This window comes from Somniosus microcephalus, unplaced genomic scaffold, assembly GCF_052327205.1.
Source record: "Somniosus microcephalus isolate GS21.2 unplaced genomic scaffold, FLI_Smic_1.0 unresolved_chr7, whole genome shotgun sequence".
In the NCBI taxonomy this organism is placed as follows: Eukaryota; Metazoa; Chordata; class Chondrichthyes; order Squaliformes; family Somniosidae; genus Somniosus; species Somniosus microcephalus.
In genome coordinates this window covers 14,768,286-14,791,548 of record NW_028225185.1, presented here as the reverse complement: position 1 = coordinate 14,791,548, position 23,263 = coordinate 14,768,286, and the positions used below count along the sequence as shown (strand labels likewise).

General features: G+C 54.6%; 1 protein-coding gene across 6 annotated transcripts in view; it reads right to left on the bottom strand.

Annotated features, from left to right (window-relative positions):
- setdb1b (SET domain bifurcated histone lysine methyltransferase 1b) overlaps positions 1-23,263 on the bottom strand; it is an 88,868-nt gene that overhangs the window by 14,077 nt on the left and 51,528 nt on the right. For 4 of the 6 annotated variants that reach the window (XM_085978690.1, XM_085978695.1, XM_085978692.1 and 1 more), the window contains 8 exons: positions 22,042-22,229; positions 19,823-19,955; positions 15,745-15,913; positions 12,344-12,526; positions 10,307-10,930; positions 9,109-9,225; positions 7,458-7,627; positions 3,787-4,499 (listed from right to left, as the gene is read on the bottom strand). In XM_085978690.1, coding sequence (XP_085834816.1) covers positions 3,787-4,499; positions 7,458-7,627; positions 9,109-9,225; positions 10,307-10,930; positions 12,344-12,526; positions 15,745-15,913; positions 19,823-19,955; positions 22,042-22,229 — 2,297 coding nt within the window. Of the gene's footprint in view, positions 1-3,786; positions 4,500-7,457; positions 7,628-9,108; positions 9,226-10,306; positions 10,931-12,343; positions 12,527-15,744; positions 15,914-19,822; positions 19,956-22,038; positions 22,230-23,263 lie in introns of all 6 variants that reach the window. The other 2 variants (XM_085978691.1, XM_085978693.1) reach the window with 1 other exon arrangement.

Here is a 23,263-nt window from a genome sequence, read left to right as displayed (position 1 = left end):
TGAATAGTAACAGTAATTACAACCAAGAGACAAAATAGCCCACTGCTCACCCAGCATAGCCGAGGAAGTGGGGACAGTAAATCGAGGCACGACCTGGCACGACCAGAGAGGGCACCCACACGCAGGTGGATCTGCGCCCGACCCAGTGTTAAGCGGAGCCTCACACACCAGGCGGGCCTGTCCAGTCCGCGCCGCGTTAGTTGGCCTCTGCAAGTGCAGTGGTAAGGGAGCCCACTCACGGAGGCTGTCCCGCACTTGCCTGTTGCCTCACAAGCCTGTTGCCTGGGGAGACTACAGCAACATTGCAGCCCGATACAAGATTCTGGCTGTTAAGCTCAACAACAACTTGCATTTATAGAGCGCCTTTAACGTAGTAAAACGTCCCAAGGCGCTTCACAGGAGCGATTATCAAACAAAATTTGACACCGAGACACTTAAGGGGATATTAGGCCAGCTTGGTGGGTTTTAAGGAGTGTCTTAAAGGAGGAGAGAGAGGCGGAGAGGTTTAAGGAGGGAATTCCAGAGCTTGGGGCACAGGTGGCTGAAGGCACGGCCGCCAATGGTGGAGCGATGGAAATCAGGGGATGCGCAAGAGACCAGAATTGGAGGAGCGCCGAGATCTCGGAGGGTTGTAGGGGGAGGTTACATAGATAGGGAGAGGGGGCGAGGCCATGGAAGGATTTGAACACGACGATGAGAATTTTAAAAACGAGGGGTTGCTGGACCGGCAGCCAATGTCGGTCAGCGAGCACAGGGGGTGATGGGTGAACGATCCCATAGTCAAGGATCCTCTAGGAAAGAGTGATCATAGCATGGTTGAAATTCAAATTCAGTTGGAGGGTGAGAAAGTTGTATCTCAAACCAGTGTCCTGATCTTAAACAAAGACAATTACAATGGCATGAGGGCAGAACTGGCTAAAGTGGACTGGAAAAATAAATTAAAGGGTAAGAAATACAGCAGCACATATTTAAGGAGATATTTCATAACTCTCAACAAAAATATATTCCAGTGAGAGAGAAAGATTAAGAGAAGGGAGCACCATCCGTGACTAACTAAGGAAGTAAAGGACGGTATCAAACTGAAAACAAAGGCATACAATGTTGCCAAGATTGGTGGGAGGCCAGAGGATTGGGAAATTTTTAAAAACCAGCAAAGGATGACTAAAAAAACAATAGAGAGATGATGAATTATGAGAGTAAACTGGCAAGAAATATTAAAACAGAAAGTAAGAGCTTCTACAGGTATATAAAAAGGAAGAGAGTAGCTAAAGTAAATGTTGGTCCCTTAGAGGATGAGAATGGGGAATTAATAATGGGGAATGAGGAAATGGTAGAGCCTCTGAACAAATATTTTGTATCTGTCTTCACGGTAGAAGACAATAACAACATCCCAATAATGAATAACCTAAGGGCCACAGGGAGGGGGGAACTAAAGACAATCACTATCACTAAGGAAAAAGTACTTGGTAAAATAATGGGACTAAAAGACGACAAGTCCCCTGGACCAGATGGCCTGCATCCCAGGGTCTTAAAAGAAGTGGCTGCAGAGATAGTGGATGCATTGGTTGCAATCTACCAAAATTCCCTGGACTCTGGAGAGGTCCCAGCGGATTGGAAAACTGGAAAGCAGGAAACTATAGACCAGTTAGCCTAACATCTGTCGTTGGGAAAATGCTGGAGTCCTTCATTAAGGAAGCAGTAGCAGGGCATTTGGAAAATCATAATGCAGTCAAGCAGAGTCAGCATGGTTTTATGGAAGGGAAATCATGTTTTAACAAATTTGCTGGAGTTCTTTGAGGAGGTAACGAGCAGGGTGGACAAAGGTAAACCAGTGGATGTGGTGTATTTGGATTTCCAGAAGGCATTCGATAAGGTGCCACATAAAAGGTTACTGCATAAGATAAGGGCTCACGGAGTTGGGGGTAATATATTAGCATGGATAGAGAATTGGCTAACTAACAGAAAGCAGAGAGTCAGGATAAATGGGTCATTTTCCGGTTGGTAAACGGTAACTAGTGGGGTGCCACAGGGATCGGTGCTGGGGCCCCAACTATTTACAATCTACATTAATGACTTGGATGAAGGGACCGAGTGTAATGTAGCCAAGTTTGCAGATGATACAAAGATGGGTGGGAAAGCAAGTTGTGCAGAGGACTCAAAGAATCTGCAAAGGAATATAGACAGGCTAAGTGAGTGGGCAAACATTTGGCAGATGGAGTATAATGTGGGAAAGTGTGAGGTTATCCACTTTGGCAGGAAAAATAAAAAAGCAAATTATTATTTAAATGGAGAGAGATTACAAAATGCTACAGTTCAGAGGGACCTGGGGGTCCTTGTGCATGAAACACAAAAAGTTAGCATGCAGGTACAGCAAGTAATCAAAAAGGCAAATGGAATGTTGGCCTTTATTGCGAGGGGGTTGGAGTATAAAAGCAGGGAAGTCCTGCTACAACTGTACAGGGTGTTGGTGAGACCACACCTTGAGTACTGTGTACAGTTTTGGTCTCCTTATTTAAGGAAAGATACACTTGCCTTGGAGTCAGTTCAGAGACGATTCACTCGGTTCATTCCAGAGATGAGGGGGTTGACTTATGAAGAAAGGTTGAGCAGGTTGGGCCTATACTCATTGGAGTTTAGAAGAATGAGAGGTGATTTTATTGAAACATGTAAGATACTGAGGGGGGCTCGACAGGGTAATGCAGAGAGGATGTTTCCCCCTCGTGGGGAAATCTAGAACTCGGGGGCACAGTTTCAGAATAAAGGGTCGCCCTTTTAGAACTGAGGTGAGGAGGAATTTCTTCTCTCAGAGGGTCGTAAATCTGTGGAATTCTCTGCCCCAGAGAGCTGTGGAGGCTGGGTCATTAAAGTGGAGAGAGACAGATTTTTGCAAGATAAGGGAGTGAAGGGTTATAGGGAGCGGGCGGGGAAGTGGCTTTGAGCCCAAGATCAGCCGTGATCTTATTGAATGGTGGAGCAGGCTCGAGTGGCCTATTCCTGCTCCGATTTCTTGTGTTCTTATGAATGGGACTTGGGGCGAATTAATATCTGAACTTTAAAGAAAGAGACAGTTGCGAAGATGATTCACTTTCGCCGGAACCAGTTTTTCAGTACGGCGTATGTGTGTGCGCGCTTGCCTCCTGGTGGGACTCCCAATCATTGGAGTCTTGTCACCCACTTTGGAAACCCCTCCCGCATTATTGGAAGGTGCCCAATGAGAGCACATGTTCAAACTGGGGACAGGAAATAATAAGTACAAATTAAGACAGTCCCTCACACAGATACTGATCAAGGTGTGGAATTCAGTTAGGGTCTTGAAGGCAAAAACCTTGGAATATTTAAGAATGTAATTTTTAAGAACAAACTTTCACCACCTCAGGACGTCCCAAAGCGCTTCACAGCCAATGAAGTACTTTTTTTGAAGTGTGGTCACTGTTGTAATGTGGGAAACGCGGCAGCTCAATTTGTGCACAGCAAGCTCCCACAAACAGCAATGTGATAATGACCGGATCATCTGTTTTTTAGTGATGTTGATTGAGGGATAAATATTGGCCCCAGGACACCGGGGAGAACTCCCCCTGCTCTTCTTCCAATAGTGGCCGTGGGATCTTTTACATCCACCTGAGAGGGCAGACGGGGCAAGGCTTTATTGACTCATGGATGGACAATACAAATGGTCTTCCACATTGACTGTTGTGTGCCCTGGTGCTATTTCTGTGCTTCCCCTCCCCTCCCCTCCATAGGTGAGCCTCCTTGCATTGAAGACATATCTGCGAGGTCGGGTCTTACCTTGATGGCAATTATCTCGGGTGCCTCGATCTTTGAGTCTTTCTTTTCCACCTCCTGCTTCCCCTGCGCTTTAAAGTCCATGGGCACCTCGGCGGGCTTGGGCTCCTCCTTAGGGGCCTCTTTGCTCTTGGGCGGAGGCAGTCCGTCCTTGGGGGCCAAGGCCAGCGGCTTCTTGGCATCGGGCTGGCTGCTTTGGTTCTTGGCCGGCTCGTCCTTCGGCGCTTTGGACTCGCCGCCTTCCGCCATCTTGAATGAGGAGCGGCTGTCGGAGTCCAGGTTGGAGTCATCCACCTGCAGGGCGCTCAGCCACGAGGCCACCTTGTTCTTGGCCGTCTCCTCGGTGAAGGGCAGCTTGCAGGCGCCGGCGTCCTCCTGGCTGGTCTGGCGGGCCAGGCCGGCCTCCGAGCCGTTCTCCTTCTGCTCGCGGCTCTTGGTGCGGGTCACGTAGCTGCGCCACACCGAGTTGGGGACGTAGGCGTCGTCGTTGCCGAAGTTCTGGTCCGAGCTGTCCGAGCTGGAGTCCTCCGCCTCGCTGCCACTGTTCTCGTGCTCCTCCTTCAGGTCCACCCCGCTGCTGTCCGACGAGCACTTGGCGTCGCTCTCGTAGCCCTCCTTGTACTTCTCCACGCTCTCGATGTGGTCCAGGTTGGCAAAATACTCGTCGCCCATCTCCAGCCCCTCTTTGTCGGCAAAGTCGTCGGTCAGTATTTTACCTGCAGAAGGGCGCCGGAGCAAGACAAACGTTAAACTGGGGTAGGTCCGCACTATGTCGCCAATGAAAAGGTCAGCGAAACATCTAGCATTTATACAGTGAGTGTTTGAAGACCACGACCTCAAACCCGGCACTAAGCTCATGGTCTACAGAGCAGCAGTGATACCCGCCCTCCTGTATGCCTCAGAGACATGGACCATGTACAACAGGCACCTCAAAGCACTGGAGAGGTACCACCAATGCTGCCTCCGCAAGATCCTGCAAATCCATTGGCAGGATAGGCGCACCAACGTCAGTGTTCTCGCTCAGGCCAACATCCCCAGCATCAAAGCATTGACCATGCTGAGCGAGCCCCGACAGTGCGGCGCTCCCTCAGTACCGCCCCTCCGACAGTGCGGCGCTCCCTCAGCACTGCCCCTCCGACAGTGCGGCGCTCCCTCAGTACCGCCCCTCCGACCGTGCGGCGCTCCCTCGGTACCGCCCCTCCGACCGTGCGGCGCTCCCTCGGTACCGCCCCTCCGACCGTGCGGCGCTCCCTCGGTACCGCCCCTCCGACCGTGCGGCGCTCCCTCGGTACCGCCCCTCCGACCGTGCGGCGCTCCCTCGGTACCGCCCCTCCGACCGTGCGGCGCTCCCTCGGTACCGCCCCTCCGACCGTGCGGCGCTCCCTCGGTACCGCCCCTCCGACCGTGTGGCGCTCCCTCGGTACCGCCCCTCCGACCGTGCGGCGCTGCCTCGGTACCGCCCCTCCGACCGTGCGGCGCTCCCTCGGTACCGCCCCTCCGACCGTGCGGCGCTCCCTCGGTACCGCCCCTCCGACCGTGCGGCGCTCCCTCGGTACCGCCCCTCCGACAGTGCGGCGCTCCCTCGGTACCGCCCCTCCGACAGTGCGGCGCTCCCTCGGTACCGCCACTCCGACAGTGCGGCGCTCCCTCAGTACCGCCCCTCCGACAGTGCGGCGCTCCCTCAGTACTGCCCCTCCGACAGTGCGGCGCTCCCTCAGTACAGCCCCTCCGACAGTGCGGCGCTCCCTCAGTACTGCCCCTCCGACAGTGCGGCGCTCCTTCAGTACTGGCACCAGGAGTGTCGGCCTGGAATATGGGCTCAAGTCCTTGAACCCATGACCTTCTGACCCAGAGGTGAGAGTGCTACACACTGAGCCCAGCTACCAGTAAATATTAGTGTCTCACTTCTCCCTTGCCCAATATGCCATTATTGTTACTGAGGTACAGCTCTCAACATAGTTTATCCTAACGACTGTCTTAATCCAGTTCTGCTTCTGTGAACATTTTACCGTTCAGATTTTCAGTCTGTCTGAATGGCCCGATTTCAGTATCGGCCCTGAATTGACACCAGCGCCTCCTCAGTTTGTTCCCACTAGCGTCTGCCGGGTTGCTGTTTGATTAACTCTGCCGCTTCATTCTTGGTCTCGGCTCTTCCGTGTCTCTGCTACATCGGTCATTCTAACTGCCCTGCAGCTCTCCGCCCCCCCCCCACTCCCCCAGCCTCCCGTTAACCGACTGGTTTCTCACGATGTGTTGATTTTTTCTTTCCATTCCGCTATCAATGCTCTACTTCCATCAACAGGGCATCACAAGGCACTGGGCTGCCGCAAACAGCACAACACAGGAGCCTTGTCAATTCTCCAGAGACTTTGGGGGAACATCACAATTCAATAAACAGACAAGACGACAGGTGGAAGAAGTACAACGGTCCCCTGCTCCCCTCCGCTCCGCGCCACCTTCTCAAACAGCGGGACGGTGCAGTGCTTTGACACTTGCGTTGTTCCGCCCCCCCCCCCCAACCGAAAGCGATAACTCTTGCTGGGATGCGGCTCCACAGGCCCTGATCAGCGAAAGAAAGACTTCCGTTTCTACCGCGCCTTTAACAACCTCAGGACGTCCCAAAGCGGTTTACAGCCAATGAAGTACTTTTTGAAGTGTAGTCACTGTTGTAATGTGGGAAACGCAGCAGCCAATTTGCACACAACAAGCTCCCACAAACAGCAATGAGACAATGACCAGAGAATTTGTTTTTAAGTAAGTGAGGTTGGTTGAGGGATAAATATTGGCCCCAGGACACCGAGGAGAACTCCCCCTGCTCTTCATAGTGGCCGTGGGATCTTTTACATCCGCCCAAGAGGGCAGACGGGGCCTCGGTTTAACGTCTCGCCCGAAAGACGCCACCTGCAACAGTGCGGCGCTCCCTCAGTACTGCCCCTCCGACAGTGCGGAGCTCCCTCAGTATCGCCCCTCCGACAGTGCGGTGCTCCCTCAGTACCGTCCCTCCGACAGTGCAGTGCTCCCTCAATACCGCCCCTCTGACAGTGCGGTGCTCTCTCAGTACCGCCCCTCCAACAGTGCGGCGCTCCCTCAGTACTGCCCCTCCGACAGTGCGGCGCTCCCTCAGTACTGCCCCTCCGACAGAGCGGCACTCCCTCAGTACTGCCCCTCCGACACTGCAGCGCTCCCTCAGTACTGTCCCTCCGACAGAGCGGCGCTCCCTCAGTACTGCCCCTCCGACAGTGCGGCGCTCCCTCAGTACTGCCCCTCCGACAGTGCGGCGCTCCCTCAGTACTGCCCCTCCGACAGTGCGGCGCTCCCTCAGTACTGCCCCTCCGACAGTGCGGCGCTCCCTCAGTACTGCCCCTCCGACAGTGCGGCGCTCCCTCAGTACTGCCCCTCCGACAGTGCGGCGCTCCCTCAGTACTGCCCCTCCGACAGTGCGGCGCTCCCTCAGTACTGGCACTGGGAGCGTCGGCCTGGATTACGAGTCTCTGGAGTGGGACTCGACCACCCACCCCCCACCAACATTCTGGCTCTGATGCGAGAGAACGAGAGAGAGTGCCACCCAGCGAGCCAGCATCGCTGGAGCCTACCCCAGATTCTGCGGGGGGCGGGGGAAGAGAAAGAGGTGAAGAGGTGGCGGAAACCCACACGGGCTAACCCCGGGGCTGTACCTGCGTAAATGCAGACGAACGAGCCCTTAGCGATGTCGTCTAGGCAGCGGATGCCCCAGCCTTTGTTCTGGGTCTTGAAGAGCTGCAGCCGCACCTGGAGCCCGTGCTGTACCAGCCGATTCGTGCACATCCCCGCGTTGCACTTGCACCGCTTGTTGCACTCGTAGATCCTGCGCAAGAGAGGAAAACAACGCGGGTGAGTCCGGCAGCGCGCTATGTCCAGACTCGCACAGAATCACACAGCGCGGCAGGAGGCCATTCGGACAGAGCTAGCCAATCGGCCCCACTCCCCAGCGCTCTTTCCCCACAACCCTGGAAATACTTCAACAATAAAAACAGAAAATGCTGGAGATACTCAGCAGGTCAGGCAGCGCCTGTGGAGAGAGAAACAGAGTCAACGTTTCAGGTCGATGGAACAGATTTTTAAGGAAGTGTCGGAGCTGAGAAAGGGGGAAGGGGATGAAAGAACAAAAGGGAAGGTCTGTGATAGGCTAGAAGGCGGGAGAGGTTGACGTAATAATACTCACTACACACTTGGTTTGAGCATAAGGCAAGGCTTTAATCAACTTGTTTCAGAACATGGAAGTCTAGTTGTAATTCACTAGTTCCTTGTCTTACAAAATGTCCCTGGTAAGCTGGGGCCCAGGCCCGAGTATTTATACTCCTTGGACAGCGCCACCAGCTGGCCGTCCAGCGTTATTTCATAAGTAGTTTCTTCATGATGAGATTTATAACAGAGGTTAAGAGACATTAAGAGATATTCAAGGCGAGAGGAGATGGTAATGGGACAGGTTAAGAAACAAAGGATGGCTCTCGATGAAGTGTGAATTGCGCCGGCAGAATGAAAGACAGCTGCCCCGTGGGAGAGAAGAAAAAAAGACACAGACAAAAAGTGTGGATGAAAAATATATATATGATAGGGGCCAGGTTATGGTCTGAAATTGTTGAACTCTATGTTGAGTCCAGAAGGCTATAAAGTGCCTAATCGAAAGATGAGGTGCTGCTCCTCGAGCTTACGCTGAGCTTCCGTGGAACAATGCAAAAGGCTGAGGACGGTGAGGTCTGAGTGGGAATGGGGCGGTGAATTAAAGTGACAGGCCACCGGAAGCTCGGGGTCCCCCTTACGGACTGACCTGTAAATACTTCCCCGCCCTCGGAACAAAATCTAGAACGATACACGCCGGGAAGCTTTTCACTGTTGAAGCAGACTAAAAAAATTCATATTTCACGCATCATTAGGTAGGTACAGGAAACTCTCGAATTACCGGCACCCAAACAACCGGAATTAACCGGCAAAATTCAGGAGTAGGTTCAGTTAAGTTTGTCTTCATATTAGTGGCTGTTTCTTGATTCTTGGCTGTGTAATCGGGGGCTCCTGCACTTGTTGCTAAGCAACAGGGACGCTTGGTCTGTGGCCGGGCTTCTTGCACCTGTTGCTAAGCAACAGGGAAGCCTGGATTTGTTGCTGTGTACAGAGCTCTCGTACCTTTTTAACTGTAACTCTCTGAAATCCGGACTTTTTGATAAACCGGCACCACGCCGGTCCCGTCGGTGCCGGATTTAAAAAAAAGAGTTTCCTGTAGCTTCCTTCAGTTCCAGGTTAAAACCCAGGAAGAGGCAGAGCGACGCCTTGGCCGTCTCGGTCACTTACCCTGTAGGCAAACACTCGTCCAGCCGTTTGTTCTGGAAGCCGGCGCTGGAGTTGAGTTGGCCGCCTGGGTTGCAGGCGGTCGCTTGCATGGTTAGCTGCAGGCAAGCGCACTTCGACCTGCGAAGACACCAGTGACGGTAAAGCTTTAGGGGTGGGTGGCAATATTTCAGAAGGCAATAAAATAAAAAGAGCGTTTAAAACATAGAAACATAGAAGACAGGAGCAGGAGTAGGCCATTCGGCCCCTCGAGCCTGCTCCGCCATTCAATGAGATCATGGCTGATCATCCAAATTCAGTACCCTGTCCCTGCCTTCTCCCCATATCCCTTGATCCCTTTAGCCTTAAGAAATATATCCAACTCCTTCTTGAATATATTTAATAAACTGGCCTCTACTGCCTTCTGTGGTAGAGAATTCCACAGGTTCACCACTCTCTGGGTGAAGAAATTCCTCCTCATCTCTGTCCTAAATGGCTTACCCCTTATCCTTAGACTGTGACCTCTGGTTCTGGACTCCCCCGCCATCGGGAACATCCTTCCTGCATCTAGTCTGTCTAGTCCTGTTAGAATTTTATAAGTTTCAATGAGATCCCCTCTCATTCTTCTAAACTCCAGCGAGTACAAGCCCAATTGACCCAATCTCTCCTCATACGTCATTCCTGCCATCCCAGGTATCAGTCTGGTGAATCTTCGCTGCACTCCCTCCATGGCAAGAACATCCTTCCTCAGATAATGGGGGAAACAAAGACACACACAGTGCACACAGACACAAACATGCATAACACACGCAAATGCACACGCACAACACAAACGCGTGCACACTCAAACATGCATACCACATACGTGCTCAAATGCATGTGCACAAAAGAAAACATGCACAAAATCACACAAATAAACACACGCACGCACACAAACCCAAACCCACTGAACAGGCCATAGGGCAGTGAAGAAAAAACATGCCCGATTCAACCTAAAGGCACCGACGAGGCCAATTACTACACGATACTGCATCCTCCACACTGAGATCAGGTGTCGCAGCACAGACTGGGACTGAAACCGGGGCCGTCCTGGCCTTCAGCTGCCGAGTGCCACACCCGACAGGACTTTACACCAGCTATTGGAGGGGGAAATTGTGCCCGCGACAGTACAAGAGGAGCGACGAGGATGCTGCTCACGGCCATCTCCGCTGGCACGCGTTACCTGTCCTTGCAGCCGTCGGTGCAGTCACAGCCGACGAGGTAATCCGCGTCGGTGTTGATGTAGACGCCTTCGCCGGGGATCCTCTCTTTGCTGTAGGCCACTTGGGGCGGGGGCGTCATGTCGATCTCGTTGACGCAGGAGAGCGGCACGTCCTCCTTCCCATACGTGATGTCCCGAATGAAGTAGAAGGGTTTCTGTGGCTGGAACTTGCGGTCCACCAGGACGTAAGGGTCGAAGCAGAACATCTCCAGGTAGATGAAGTCGCCCTTGGCCGCGGCCAGGTACTGCTCGACCTCCTCCATGTTGCGCAGGCTCAGGCCGCAGGGCCCCTTGTACACCACGTGGAAGGACATCTTGCGGTTGATCTTGCGCCGAGCCGTCATGCGGCGGAAGTCGTACAGGAGGGGCACCAGCATGGGGTTCTTGCCCCGGTACTTGGCGCGGCCCGCCGGCTGCAGCCGGGACAGGCAGCCGGGGTTGCAGTCGTGCGAGACGTAGAAGAGCTTCTCGCTCGGCGCTTTGTAGGGCGCTTCGACCGGCATCCGCTCGTCTGGGACCTTGCACGGCGGCAAGGCGTTGGCGCCGTCGGCCCTCTCCAGGACAGGAGGGGGCGGAACTCCGAACCTGGAAGGGAGCACAGGGCTTTAATACTCTGCATATCAACAACCTGTATTTATACAGCGCTTTTAACCGAATAAAACGTCCCAAGGCCCTTCACAGGAGTATTATCAGACAAAAATTCGACACCGAGCCACATAAGGGGATATTAGGACAGGTGACCAAAACCTTGGTCAAAGAGGCAATAGAAACATAGAAGATAGGAGCAGGAGTAGGCCATTCGGCCCCTCGAGCCTGCTCCGCCATTCAATGAGATCATGGCTGATCATCCAAATTCAGTACCCTGTCCCTGCTTTCTCCCCATATCCCTTGAGCCATAAGAAATATATCCAACTCTTTCTTGAATATATTTAATGAATTGGCCTCTACTGCCTTGTGTGGTAGAGAATTCCACAGGTTCACCACTCTCTGGGTGAAGAAATTCCTCCTCATCTCTGTTCTAAATGGCTTACCCCTTATCCTTAGACTGTGACCCCTGGTTCTGGACTCCCCTACCATTGGGAACATCCTTCCTGCATCTAGTCTGTCTAGTCCTGTTAGAATTTTATAAGTTTCAATGAGATCCCCTCTCATTCTTCTAAACTCCAGCGAGTATAAGCCCAATCGACCCAATCTCTCCTCATACGTCATTCCTGCCATCCCAGGTATCAGCCTGGTGAATCTTTGCTGCACTCCCTCCATGGCAAGAACATCCTTCCTCAGATAAGGTCGGTTTTAAGGAGCGTCTTAAAGGAGGAGAAAGAGGCGGAGAGGTTTAGGGAGGGAATTCCAGAGCTCGGGGCCCGGGCGGCTGAAGGCACGGCCGCCAATGCTGGAGCGATGGAAATCAGGGGATGCGCAGAGATCTCGGAGGGTTGCAGGGCTGGTGGTGGTTACATAGTTTGTGGGGGGGGGGGGGGGCGGGGCTATTGAATTGTACAACACAGGGGGCGGGGGAGTGGCTATTTCTCTGGGTTCGTACCTCACTGCTATCTGATCACACACACACATTTGAATTTCAATCCTTTCGCCAGCTCTCTCAACCAATGAAGGAAATCGGGGGGGGGGGGGGGGGGGGGGGATGTGCAAGAGGCCAAAATCGGAGGAGCGCAGAGATCTCGGGGGAGGTTACAGAGATGAGGGGCGAGGCCGTGGAATCGTACAAGTCAAAAAAAAGCATCCAAGAACGATTTAAACCAGTTCTCACCTAGCCTGCCATCTCCTTCCGTGGTGCGGTGTCAATTTTTCGCCTGTTCACGTTCCTGTGAAGCGCCTTTGGGGACATTTTGCCACGTTAGAAGGAGCTGCACCAACGCAAGTCACCCAAACATCTTTGACCCAGGCCGTGCCCGCTCACCAAACCAACCATTTTGCTGCTAGTCACCCCTCCGCACCCCACCAATTCAGCTCACCCCTCCCGCCCCCGCCGTCCCCGCCTACCTGAATTGCTGGGTTGTCGCGGGTTTGCTGGCTGGCACCAGTGATGGCGGTTCGATCGCGGCTGGCGGTTCCGGGGTGGCGGCGCCGGCGGCCTCCGCCGTGCGAGAGGCCAGCGCCGCCTGGCGGAAGGAGGTGCTCTTTTTTGCCACCTGTTTCCTGGCCAGTGCTAAACTCGCCGAGCTGCTGCAGAGAGGGCGGAAGGGAAAGGAGGCAGGTAGTCAGGTCAGCTGGGAGCGGCGATGGTCGCACAGTGACGCGGATTGCGGGTTTACAGCGGGCGGTCAAAAAACTTCAAGAGACAAAAATCGCGACGGCTCCTCGGGCAGTTCAGCGGGTAAATTAAACGCGTCAGTCGTGGCTCAGTGGGTCGCACACTCGCCTCGGAGTCAGGAGCTCCTGTTCAAGTCGCACTCCAGAGAATTGAGCACAAAAATTTAGCCCAACACCCTCAGTGCAATACTGAGGGAGCGCTGCACTGTGGGAGGGGCAGTACTGAGGGAGCGCCGCACTGTGGGAGGGGCAGTACTGAGGGAGCGCCGCACTGTCGGAGGGGCAGTACTGAGGGAGCGCCGCACTGTCGGAGGGGCGGTACCGAGGGAGCGCCGCACTGTGGGAGGGGCAGTACTGAGGGAGCGCCGCACTGTCGGAGGGGCGGTACTGAGGGAGCGCCGCACTGTCGGAGGGGCGGTCCTGAGGGAGCGCCGCACTGTCGGAGGGGCGGTACTGAGGGAGCGCCGCACTGTCGGAGGGGCAGTACTGAGGGAGCGCCGCACTGTCGGAGGGGCGGTACTGAGGGAGCGCCGCACTGTCGGAGGGGCGGTACTGAGGGAGCGCCGCACTGTCGGAGGGGCGGTACTGAGGGAGCGCCACACTGTTCATGGGGCGGTACTGAGGGAGCGCCGCACTGTCGGAGGGGCAGTACTGAGGGAGCGCCGCACTGTCGGAGGGGCGGTACTGAGGGAGCGCCGCACTGTCGGAGGGGCAGTACTGAGGGAGCGCCGCACTGTCGGAGGGGCAGTACTGAGGGAGCGCCGCACTGTCGGAGGGGCGGTACTGAGGGAGCGCCACACTGTTCATGGGGCGGTACTGAGGGAGCGCCGCACTGTCGGAGGGGCGGTACTGAGGGAGCGCTGCACTGTCGGAGGGGCAGTACTGAGGGAGCGCCGCACTGTCGGAGGGGCGGTACTGAGGGAGCGCCACACTGTTCATGGGGCGGTACTGAGGGAGCGCCGCACTGTCGGAGGGGCAGTACTGAGGGAGCGCCGCACTGTCGGAGGGGCGGTACTGAGGGAGCGCCGCACTGTCGGAGGCGCCGTCATTCAGATGAGACGCTGCCCCGTCTGCCCTCTCAGGTGGATGTAAAAGATCTCACGGCCACTATTGGAAGAACAGCAGGGGAGTTCTCCCTGGTGTCCTGGCTCAATGTCGATCGCTCAACAAACATTATCACATTGCCGTTTGTGGGAGCTTGCTGTGCGCATGTTTTGGCCGTCACATTTCCTACATTACAACAGTGACCACACTTCAAAAAAAGTACTTCTTTGGCTGGAAACGCTTTGGGACATATCGAGATTGAGAAATGCGCTATGTAAGTGCAAGTCTTTCGTTTTAAGTGCCCCACTCTGTATAGACCCGAGCCAAACTGACCATTGAGGTCCCATCGCTGGTCTGTCCTGTGTTAATGAACCTCAGTCAGCACACCAGCAGGTAGGACAGACAACTGGCTCCAGCATCGTCTCGCAGTGAGGGATGGGAGCAATCAGCCAGGGCGCCCTATCCAGTGACCGCCCCCCCACTCCCATGTGTACGTGTGAGGACCTCGCAGGAGGACAGGATTAGACTGGCGGGTGGGGGGCGGGGGGGGGAAGGAGAGAGAGAAAGCGAGGCTCGGCTGTGATATACCCGTAGTCAAATGACCGGTTTACACTCAATGCCCAGGCAGAAGATTGGCAAGGGGTCTGGAAGCATATTCCAGTAAGGGATCTTGCTTACAGGTGATGAATGGAGGAGATTACAAAGGCGGGGCAGGGTGGGGGACGCGTAAACACATTTGTAGGGTTCTGTAGTGTGCAATGTCCAGGGGAGCACAAGGTGGCATAACCTGGCATCAACTCTACAGCTTAGAAAGTAAACTACTGCCCGCCCCCCCACCCCACACTAATTTATTGAAGCCAAGCCACATTAAAATCAAATTTAATTAACCCCATGGCTCTAATTTGAGACAGGGCGTGTGGAGAGTGCAGCGTGCTCGGGAGGAACCTCTGGTTCCCGAAGCTCTCCATCACTGGGGGTTTCCCTCGCCTCGTGCCTGGGTCTGTCGTAGGCTCATCGATAAGAGATTGATCGCCGTGATTAGTCAACAGCTCCACTCCCGTTGTACCAGGATGGCAGAAGGTGGACTAGATGGAGCCTGCTCTTTTATCATCCGGCGTTCCACCCGCAATGTCAGGGGCCATCCAGAGGGAATGCAGAGGACAGCAAGGGTGGTCACTGACGAGAGAGATTTGATGAGCTGGAGTTCTTCAGTCTCCGACAGAGGAGGCGTTAAGGAGGAATAGAAAGAGGATCGAGTGAACCCTGAACAGTACTTGCAGATACAGAAGGGTAAGCTTAGGCCAGACACCAGTAAAGGGCAGTTGATGACCAGGACATTGGGCATGACATGAATCAGTCATTCATGAAAGAAAGACTTATGAAATAATACTGAGCGGCCTGCGGGTGGCGCTGTCCAGGGAGAGTATAAATACTCGGGCACGGGCCCAGCTTGCGCAGGACATTCTTAACAGGAACTAGTGAAGGACACAACTCGACCTCCATGTTGTAAAACAGTTGATTAAAGCTTCGTTTAACGCTGAGACCGAGTGCCTAGTAGTTCTCTTACGTCAGGGCTCATTTGAGAAACCGCTGGATGTTGTAATGGGGAGACAGTGGGGTTGGAATTGTGGAAGATTAAGTGGGCCAATCTTCATCCGAACCTACTCTGCGAATTATCCCACATTACATCCAACTCACAGGAGCTTATCATATCACAGAATCATTCAGCACAGGAGGAGGCCATTTGGCCCATCGTGTCTGCGCCGGCTCTTTGAAAGAGCGATCCAAATAATCCCAACATCCCTGCTCTTTCCCTAGACGTTTCCGTTTCAAGTTTTTATCCAATTCCCTTTTGAAAGTCGCTACTGAATCTGCTTCCACCGCCCTTTCAGGCAGCGCGTTCCAGATCAATACAACTGGCTGCGTAAAGATAATTCTCCTCGTCTCACCCCCACCCTGGCCTTCTTGCCAATTATCTTAAATCTGATGGGCCGAATGGCCTCCTTCTGCACCATAAATTTCCGAGATTCTGTGTCCTCCGGTTACCGACCCTCCCGCCAGTGTAGTTATCGCTGCGGCGAACTTACTCCAGCTTGTCCGCTGCTGCTTGGGACTGAGGAGTGACTCCTGGCGGAGGCAGCGACAGCTGCACAGAGGAGGGACACAGGATCGGAGGCGGCAGCTGAGGGGTCTGGGTCGTGTTCGTGGTCAGATCCTGTGTGTACTGAACCACTGGGCCCTTCGTCCGAACGGCGCCTTGGAGAAAGAAAGAGAGAGATTTAGGAATGGTGTTGCAAACAAAATTCGTTTCACTCTTTATCTTACTCCACCCCCGCCACCCTCCCAAATCGGTAGTGTATTTATTTGAATTCCAACAAAATCCTATTTGACTCTCCAGCAAGGTGATGGCTTCACATTTCAGGCCGGCAGCAGACTCACTCTCGAGCTCTGACTGTTCCAGCATCAAAACTGCTGCCTCTTTTTTCAAGAAAGAAAGGGAGAGACAGCTAGACACCAAGAAGGGATGATTAAGAGAGCGGGAAAATGCGAGAGAGCACAAAGGAATGCAAGCAAGAAAGAGGGCGAGAGGGTATCTTGCAGCAGAGGATATGGCATTTTGGCCAGTCGCTCCTGTGCCCTCTCTCCGAAAGAGCTCTCCCTAGGTCCCACTCCCCTGTCCTTGCCTCATTCCACCCAATACCCCTGCCCCCTCTCCCTGAAAGAGTCCTGACACAATATTAATCACGGTATCAGCCGTGGCTCTGTGGTAGCACTCTTACCCCAGAGTCACATCTTTGTGGGTTTGCAGTCTCACTCCAGACTTGATCACAAAAAGCTAGGCGGGCACTCCCAGCGCAGCACTGAGGGAGCGCCGCACTGTCGGAGGGGCGGTACTGAGGGAGCGCCGCACTGTCGGAGGGGCGGTACCGAGGGAGCGCCGCACTGTCGGAGGGGCGGTACCGAGGGAGCGCCGCACTGTCGGAGGGGCGGTACCGAGGGAGCGCCGCACTGTCGGAGGGGCGGTACCGAGGGAGCGCCGCACTGTCGGAGGGGCGGTACCGAGGGAGCGCCGCACTGTCGGAGGGGCAGTACTGAGAGAGCGCCGCACTGTCGGAGGGGCGGTACTGAGGGAGCGCCGCACTGTCGGAGGGGCGGTACTGAGAGAGCGCCGCACTGTCGGAGGGGCGGTACTGAGGGAGCGCCGCACTGTCGGGGGGCAGTACTGAGGAAGCGCCACACTGTCGGAGGGGCGGTACTGAGGGAGCGCCGGTACTGAGGGAGCGCCGCACTGTCGGAGGGGCGGTACTGAGGGAGCGCCGCACTGTCGGAGGGACGGTGCCGAGGGAGCGCCGCACTGTCGGAGGGGCGGTACTGAGGAAGCACCTCACTGTCAGAGGTGCTGTCTTTCGGATAGAAACATAGAAGATAGGAGTAGGAGTAGGCCATTCGGCCCCTCGAGCCTGCTCCGCCATTCAATGAGATCATGGCTGATCATCCAAATTCAGTACCCCATTCCTGCCTTCTCCCCATATCCCTTGATCCCTTTAGCCTTAAGAAATATATCCAACTCCTTCTTGAATATATTTAATGAATTGGCCTCAACTGCCTTGTGTGGTAGAGAATTCCACAGGTTCACCACTCTCTGGGTGAAGAAATTCCTCCTCATCTCTATCCTAAATGGCTTACGCCTTATCCTTAGACTATGACCCCTAGTTCTGGACTCCTCGGCCATCGGGAACATCCTTCCTGCATCTAGTCTGTCCAGGCCTGACAGAATTTTACAGGTTTCGATGAGATCCCCTCTCAATCTTCTAAACTCCAGGGAGTACAAGCCCAATCGACCCAATCTCTCCTCGTACGTCATTCCTGCCATCCCAGGTATTAGCCTGGTGAATCTTCGCTGCACTCCTTCCATGGCAAGAACATCCTTCCTCAGATAAGGCGACCAAAACTGCACACAATACTCAAGGTGTGGTCTCACCAAGGCCCTGTACAACTGCAGCAAGACATCCTTGTTCCTGTACTCGAACCCTCTTGCTACATATCATTTGCCTTCTTAACCGCCTGCTGCACCTGCATGCTTACCTTCAGCGACTGGTGCACAAGGACACCCAGGTCTCGTTGCACTTCCCCTTCTCCCAATCTATTGCCGTTCAGATAATAATCTGCCTTCCTGTTTTTGCCACCAAAGTGGATAACCTCACATTTATCCACATTATCGTGCATTTGCCATGTTTCTGCCCAATCACCCAACCTGTCCAAATCGTACTGGAGTTTCACGACATCCTCCTCACTGCATACCCTCCCACCCAGCTTTGTGTGGTCTACAAATTTGGAGATACTACATCCAATTCCCTCGTCCAGATCATTAATATATATTGTGAACAGCTGGGGTCCTAGGACCGATCCTTGCGGTACCCCACTAGTCACTGCCTGCCACTCGGAAAACGACCCGTTTATTCCAACTCGTTGCTTTCTATCTGCCAACCAGTTCTCTATCCAAGTCAATACCTTGCCCCCAATCCCATGTGCCTTAACTTTACACGCTAATCTCTTATGCGGGACCTTATCGAAAGCCTTCTGAAAGTCCAAATACACCACATCCACTGGTTCTCCCTTATCTATTTTACCAGTTACATCCTCAAAAATTTCCAGTAGATTAGTCAAGCACGATTTACCTTTTGTAAATCCATGTTGACTTTGTCTGATCCCGTCACTGTTTTCCAAGTGCTCTGCTAGTACATCTTTTATAATGGACTCTAGCATTTTCCCCACTACCGATGTCAAGCTTACCGGTCTGTAATTCCCCGCTTTTTCTCTACCACCTTTTTTTGAATAGTAGGGAAACATTAGCTACCCTCCAATCCATGGGTACTGTTCCAAAGTCTATCGAGTTCTGGAAGATGACCAGCAATGCATCTACTATCTCCAGGGCCACTTCCTTAAGTACCCTAGGATGTAGATTATCAGGCCCTGGGGATTTATCGGCCTTCAATCCCATCATTTTCCCTAACACCATTTCCCTACAAATACTGATTTCTTTTAGTTCCTCCCCCTCGTTAGTCCCTATGTTCCCCGGCATCTCTGGGAGGTTATTTGTGTCCTCCTTTGTGAAGACAGAACCAAAGTATGTATTTAATTGGTCTGCCATTTCTTTGTTCCCCATTATAAATTCCCCCGATTCTGACTGCAAGGGAACTACGCTTGACTTCACCAATCTTTTTCTCTTCACATATCTATAGAAGCTTTTAGAGTCAGTTTTTATGTTCCCTGCAAGCTTACTCTCATACTCTATTTCCCCCCTCTTAATTAATCCCTTTGTCCTCCTTTGCTGAATCCTAAACTGCTCCCAATCCTCAGGTTTGCTGCTTTTTTTGGCCAATTTATATGCCCTCTCTTTGGATCTTATGTTATCCCTAATTTCCCTCGTTAGCCACGGTTGAGTCACCTTTTTTGATTCATTTTTATGCCAAACTGGGATAAACAAATTCTGTCGTTCATCCATGTGATCTTTGAATGTTTGCCATTGCCTATCCACCGTCAACCCTTTGAGTGACATTCCCCAATCAATCCTACCCAACTCGCACCTCAGACCATTGTAGTTTCCTTCATTTAAATTCAGGACCCTAGTCTCTGAGTCAACTACTTCCCTCGCCATCTTAATGAAGAATTCGATCAAATTATGATCGCTCTGACCCAAGGGGCCTCGCACAACAAGATTGCTAATTAATCCTTTCTCATTGCATAATACCCAGTCTAAGATGAGACGGTAAACCGAGGCCCCGTCTGCCCTCTCGGGTGGATGTAAAAGATCCCACGGCCACTATGTCAAGAAGAGCAGGGAGAGTTCTCCCCGGTGTCCTGGGGCCAATATTTATCCCTCAACCAACATCACTAAAAACAGATGATCCGGTCATTATCACATTGCTGTTTGTGGGAGCTTGCTGTGCACAAAACGACTGCCCTGTTTCCTACATTACAACAGTGACTACACGTCCAAAAAAGTACTTGGTTGGTTGTGAAGTGCCTTGGGACGTCCTGAGGTTGTGAAAGGCGCTGGAGAAATGCGAGTTCTTTTTTTCCCCTTCTTTCTCTCCCCTCAGGGTTCAACCCTCTTTATTTCTCCTTGGCTTTCCTCTTGTTCCCTCCCCCAGACGGACTCACCGACATTGGGCCGCGTGCGTTGCTGCCCGCTCTGCCCGCCCTGTCTGAAGGCGGTGGTCATTTTCAAGTTGAACATGGGCTCCAGGCGAGTCGAGCCGCGGTAAATCCACTCGCAGCGCTTATCATCCTTCAGTGGAATGAAAAGAAAAGAGCAAACACAATATACACTCATAGACAGAAAACAGGCTCGCTGGGAGCAATACGGAAACACGCCGCTGGGGCAGCACAGGGCCCTGCAACACCAGTGGTTAACCGTGGCTCACTGGGTAGAACTCTCGCCTCTGAGTCAGGAGGTCATGGGTTCGAGACCGGCTCCACAGGCCTGAGCACACAATCTAAATCTGACACACCCAGTGCCAGTACTGAGGGAGCGCCGCACTGTCGGAGGGGCGGTACTGAGGGAGCGCCGCACTGTCGGAGGGGCGGTACTGAGGGAGCGCCGCACTGTCAGAGGGGCGGTACTGAGGGAGAGCCGCACTGTCGGAGAGGCAGTACTGAGGGAGCGCCACACTGTCAGAGGGGCAGTACTGAGGGAGCACCGCACTGTCAGAGGGGCGGTACTGAGGGAGCGCCGCACTGTCGGAGGGGCAGTACTGAGGGAGCGCCGCACTGTCGGAGGGCCAGTACTGAGGGAGCGCCGCACTGTCGGAGGGCCAGTACTGAGGGAGCGCCGCACTGTCGGAGGGCCAGTACTGAGGGAGCGCCGCACTGTCGGCGGGGGAGTACTGAGGGAGCGCCGCACTGTCGGAGGGCCAGTACTGCGGGAGCGCCACAGAGGGTCAGTGCTGAGGGAGCGCCGCACTGTCGGAGGGGCAGTACTGAGGGAGCGGACACTGTCGGAGGGGCGGTACTGAGGGAGCGCCGCACTGTCAGAGGGGCGGTACTGAGGGAGAGCCGCACTGTCGGAGAGGCAGTACTGAGGGAGCGCCACACTGTCAGAGGGGCAGTACTGAGGGAGCACCGCACTGTCAGAGGGGCGGTACTGAGGGAGCGCCGCACTGTCGGAGGGGCAGTACTGAGGGAGCGCCGCACTGTCGGAGGGCCAGTACTGAGGGAGCGCCGCACTGTCGGAGGGCCAGTACTGAGGGAGCGACGCACTGTCGGCGGGGGAGTACTGAGGGAGCGCCGCACTGTCGGAGGGGCAGTACTGAGGGAGCGCCGCACTGTCGGAGGGGCGGTACTGAGGGAGCGCCGCACTATCGGAGGGGCAGTACTGAGGGAGCGCCGCACTGTCGGAGGCACCGTTTTTCGAATGAGACGTTAAACCGAGGCCCCATCTGCTTTCTCGGACATCGTAAAAGATCCCACGGCCACTATTGGAAGAAGAGCCGGGGGGAGTTCTCCCAGTGTCCTGGGGCCGATATTTATCCCTCAACCAACATCAGAAGAACAAGGGGCCATAACCTGAAAATTAGAGCCAGGCCGTTCAGGGGTGATGTCAGGAAGCACTTCTTCACACAAAGGCTGGTGGAAATCTGCAACTCTCTCCCCCAAAAAGCTGTTGAGGCTGGGGGTCAATTGAAAATTTCAAAACGGAGATGGATCGATTTTTGTTGGGTAATGGGGTTAAGGGATACGGAACCAAGGTGGGTAGGTGGAGTTAAGATACGGATTACCGCGATCTAATTGAATGGAACAGGCTCGAGGGGCTGAATGGCCTCCTCCTGTCAATAACAGGCTCGAGGGGCTGAATGTCCTCCTCCTGTTCTAACAGGCTCGAGGGGCTGAATGGCCTCCTCCTGTCCCCAACAGGCTCGAGGGGCTGAATGGCCTCCTCCTGTCAATAACAGGCTCGAGGGGCTGAATGTCCTCCTCCTGTTCTAACAGGCTCGAGGGGCTGAATGGCCTCCTCCTGTCCCCAACAGGCTCGAGGGGCTGAATGGCCTCCTCCTGTCAATAACAGGCTCGAGGGGCTGAATGGCCTCCTCCTGTCAATAACAGGCTCGAGGGGCTGAATGGCCTCCTCCTGTCCCTAACAGGCTCGAGGGGCTGAATGGCCGCCTCCTGTTCGAACAGGCTCGAGGGGCTGAATGTCCTCCTCCTGTTCTAATAGGCTCGAGGGGCTGAATGGCCTCCTCCTCTCCCCAACAGGCTCGAGGGGCTGAATGTCCTCCTCCTCTCCCCAACAGGCTCGAGGGGCTGAATGGGAGTGAAATCCTTTTGTTTGTCCCCCTCAGTGAGGAACTCCTCCCAGGAACCTGGCAAAAGCAGCTTACCAGAAAGAGGATTTTGACGAGGCTCCCGTCCACCTCTTCAACTCGAGACTTCCACCACGTCCCCTCCCACTCCGTCTTGATCTGCTGGCCGTTCTTCAGCAGCACCATCGGCCGGTTCGGATAGGCGGTGATGTATTCTTCAATGAAATCCCGGCAGGAGACATCTTCGATATCCTCCCAGGTCTTTGTCACTTCGCAAGGGGTTATGAGAAAGAAGGAAGCCGTTACCAGGTGTCTGCCTGTCCACCGGCCAAAGATCACAGAAACTAAACTAGGGCCACCTCACTTCATCCTCTCCACAACCTCAAGATCCATCACTCTGACCTCCCTCCACTCCAGTCTGAAAGCCCCCGGCCTGGAAAACTAGGTCAATTCAAGGGTCCGAAAGCTTCTTGGTCGCACTCTCGCCTCTGAGTCAGAAGGTCGTGAGTGCGAATCACACTCCAGGGACTACAGCACAAAATCTAGGCCGACGCTCCCAGTGCAGTACTGAGGGAGCGCCGCACTGTCAGAGGGGCAGTACTGAGGGAGCGCCGCACTGTCGGAGGGGCGGTACTGAGGGAGCGCCGCACTGTCGGAGGGGCAGTACTGAGGGAGCGCCGCACTGTCGGAGGGGCGGTACTGAGGGAGCGCCGCACTGTCGGAGGGGCGGTACTGAGGGAGCGCCGCACTGTCGGAGGGGCAGTACTGAGGGAGAGCTGCACTGTTGGAGGGGCGGTACTGAGGGAGAGCTGCACTGTTGGAGGGGCGGTACTGAGGGAGAGCCTCACTGTCGGAGGGGCGGTACTGAGGGAGCGCCGCACTGTCGGAGGGGCGGTACTGAGGGAGCGCCGCACTGTCGGAGGGGCGGTACTGAGGGAGCGCCGCACTGTCGGAGGGGCAGTACTGAGGGAGCGCCGCACTGTCGGAGGGGCGGTACTGAGGGAGCGCCGCACTGTCGGAGGGGCGGTACTGAGGGAGCGCCGCACTGTCGGAGGGGCAGTACTGAGGGAGCGCCGCACTGTCGGAGGGGCGGTACTGAGGGAGCGCCGCACTGTCGGAGGGGCGGTACTGAGGGAGCGCCGCACTGTCGGAGGGGCGGTACTGAGGGAGCGCCGCACTGTCGGAGGGGCGGTACTGAGGGAGCGCCGCACTGTCGGAGGGGCGGTACTGAGGGAGCGCCGCACTGTCGGAGGGGCAGTACTGAGGGAGCGCCGGACTGTCGGAGGGGCAGTACTGAGGGAGC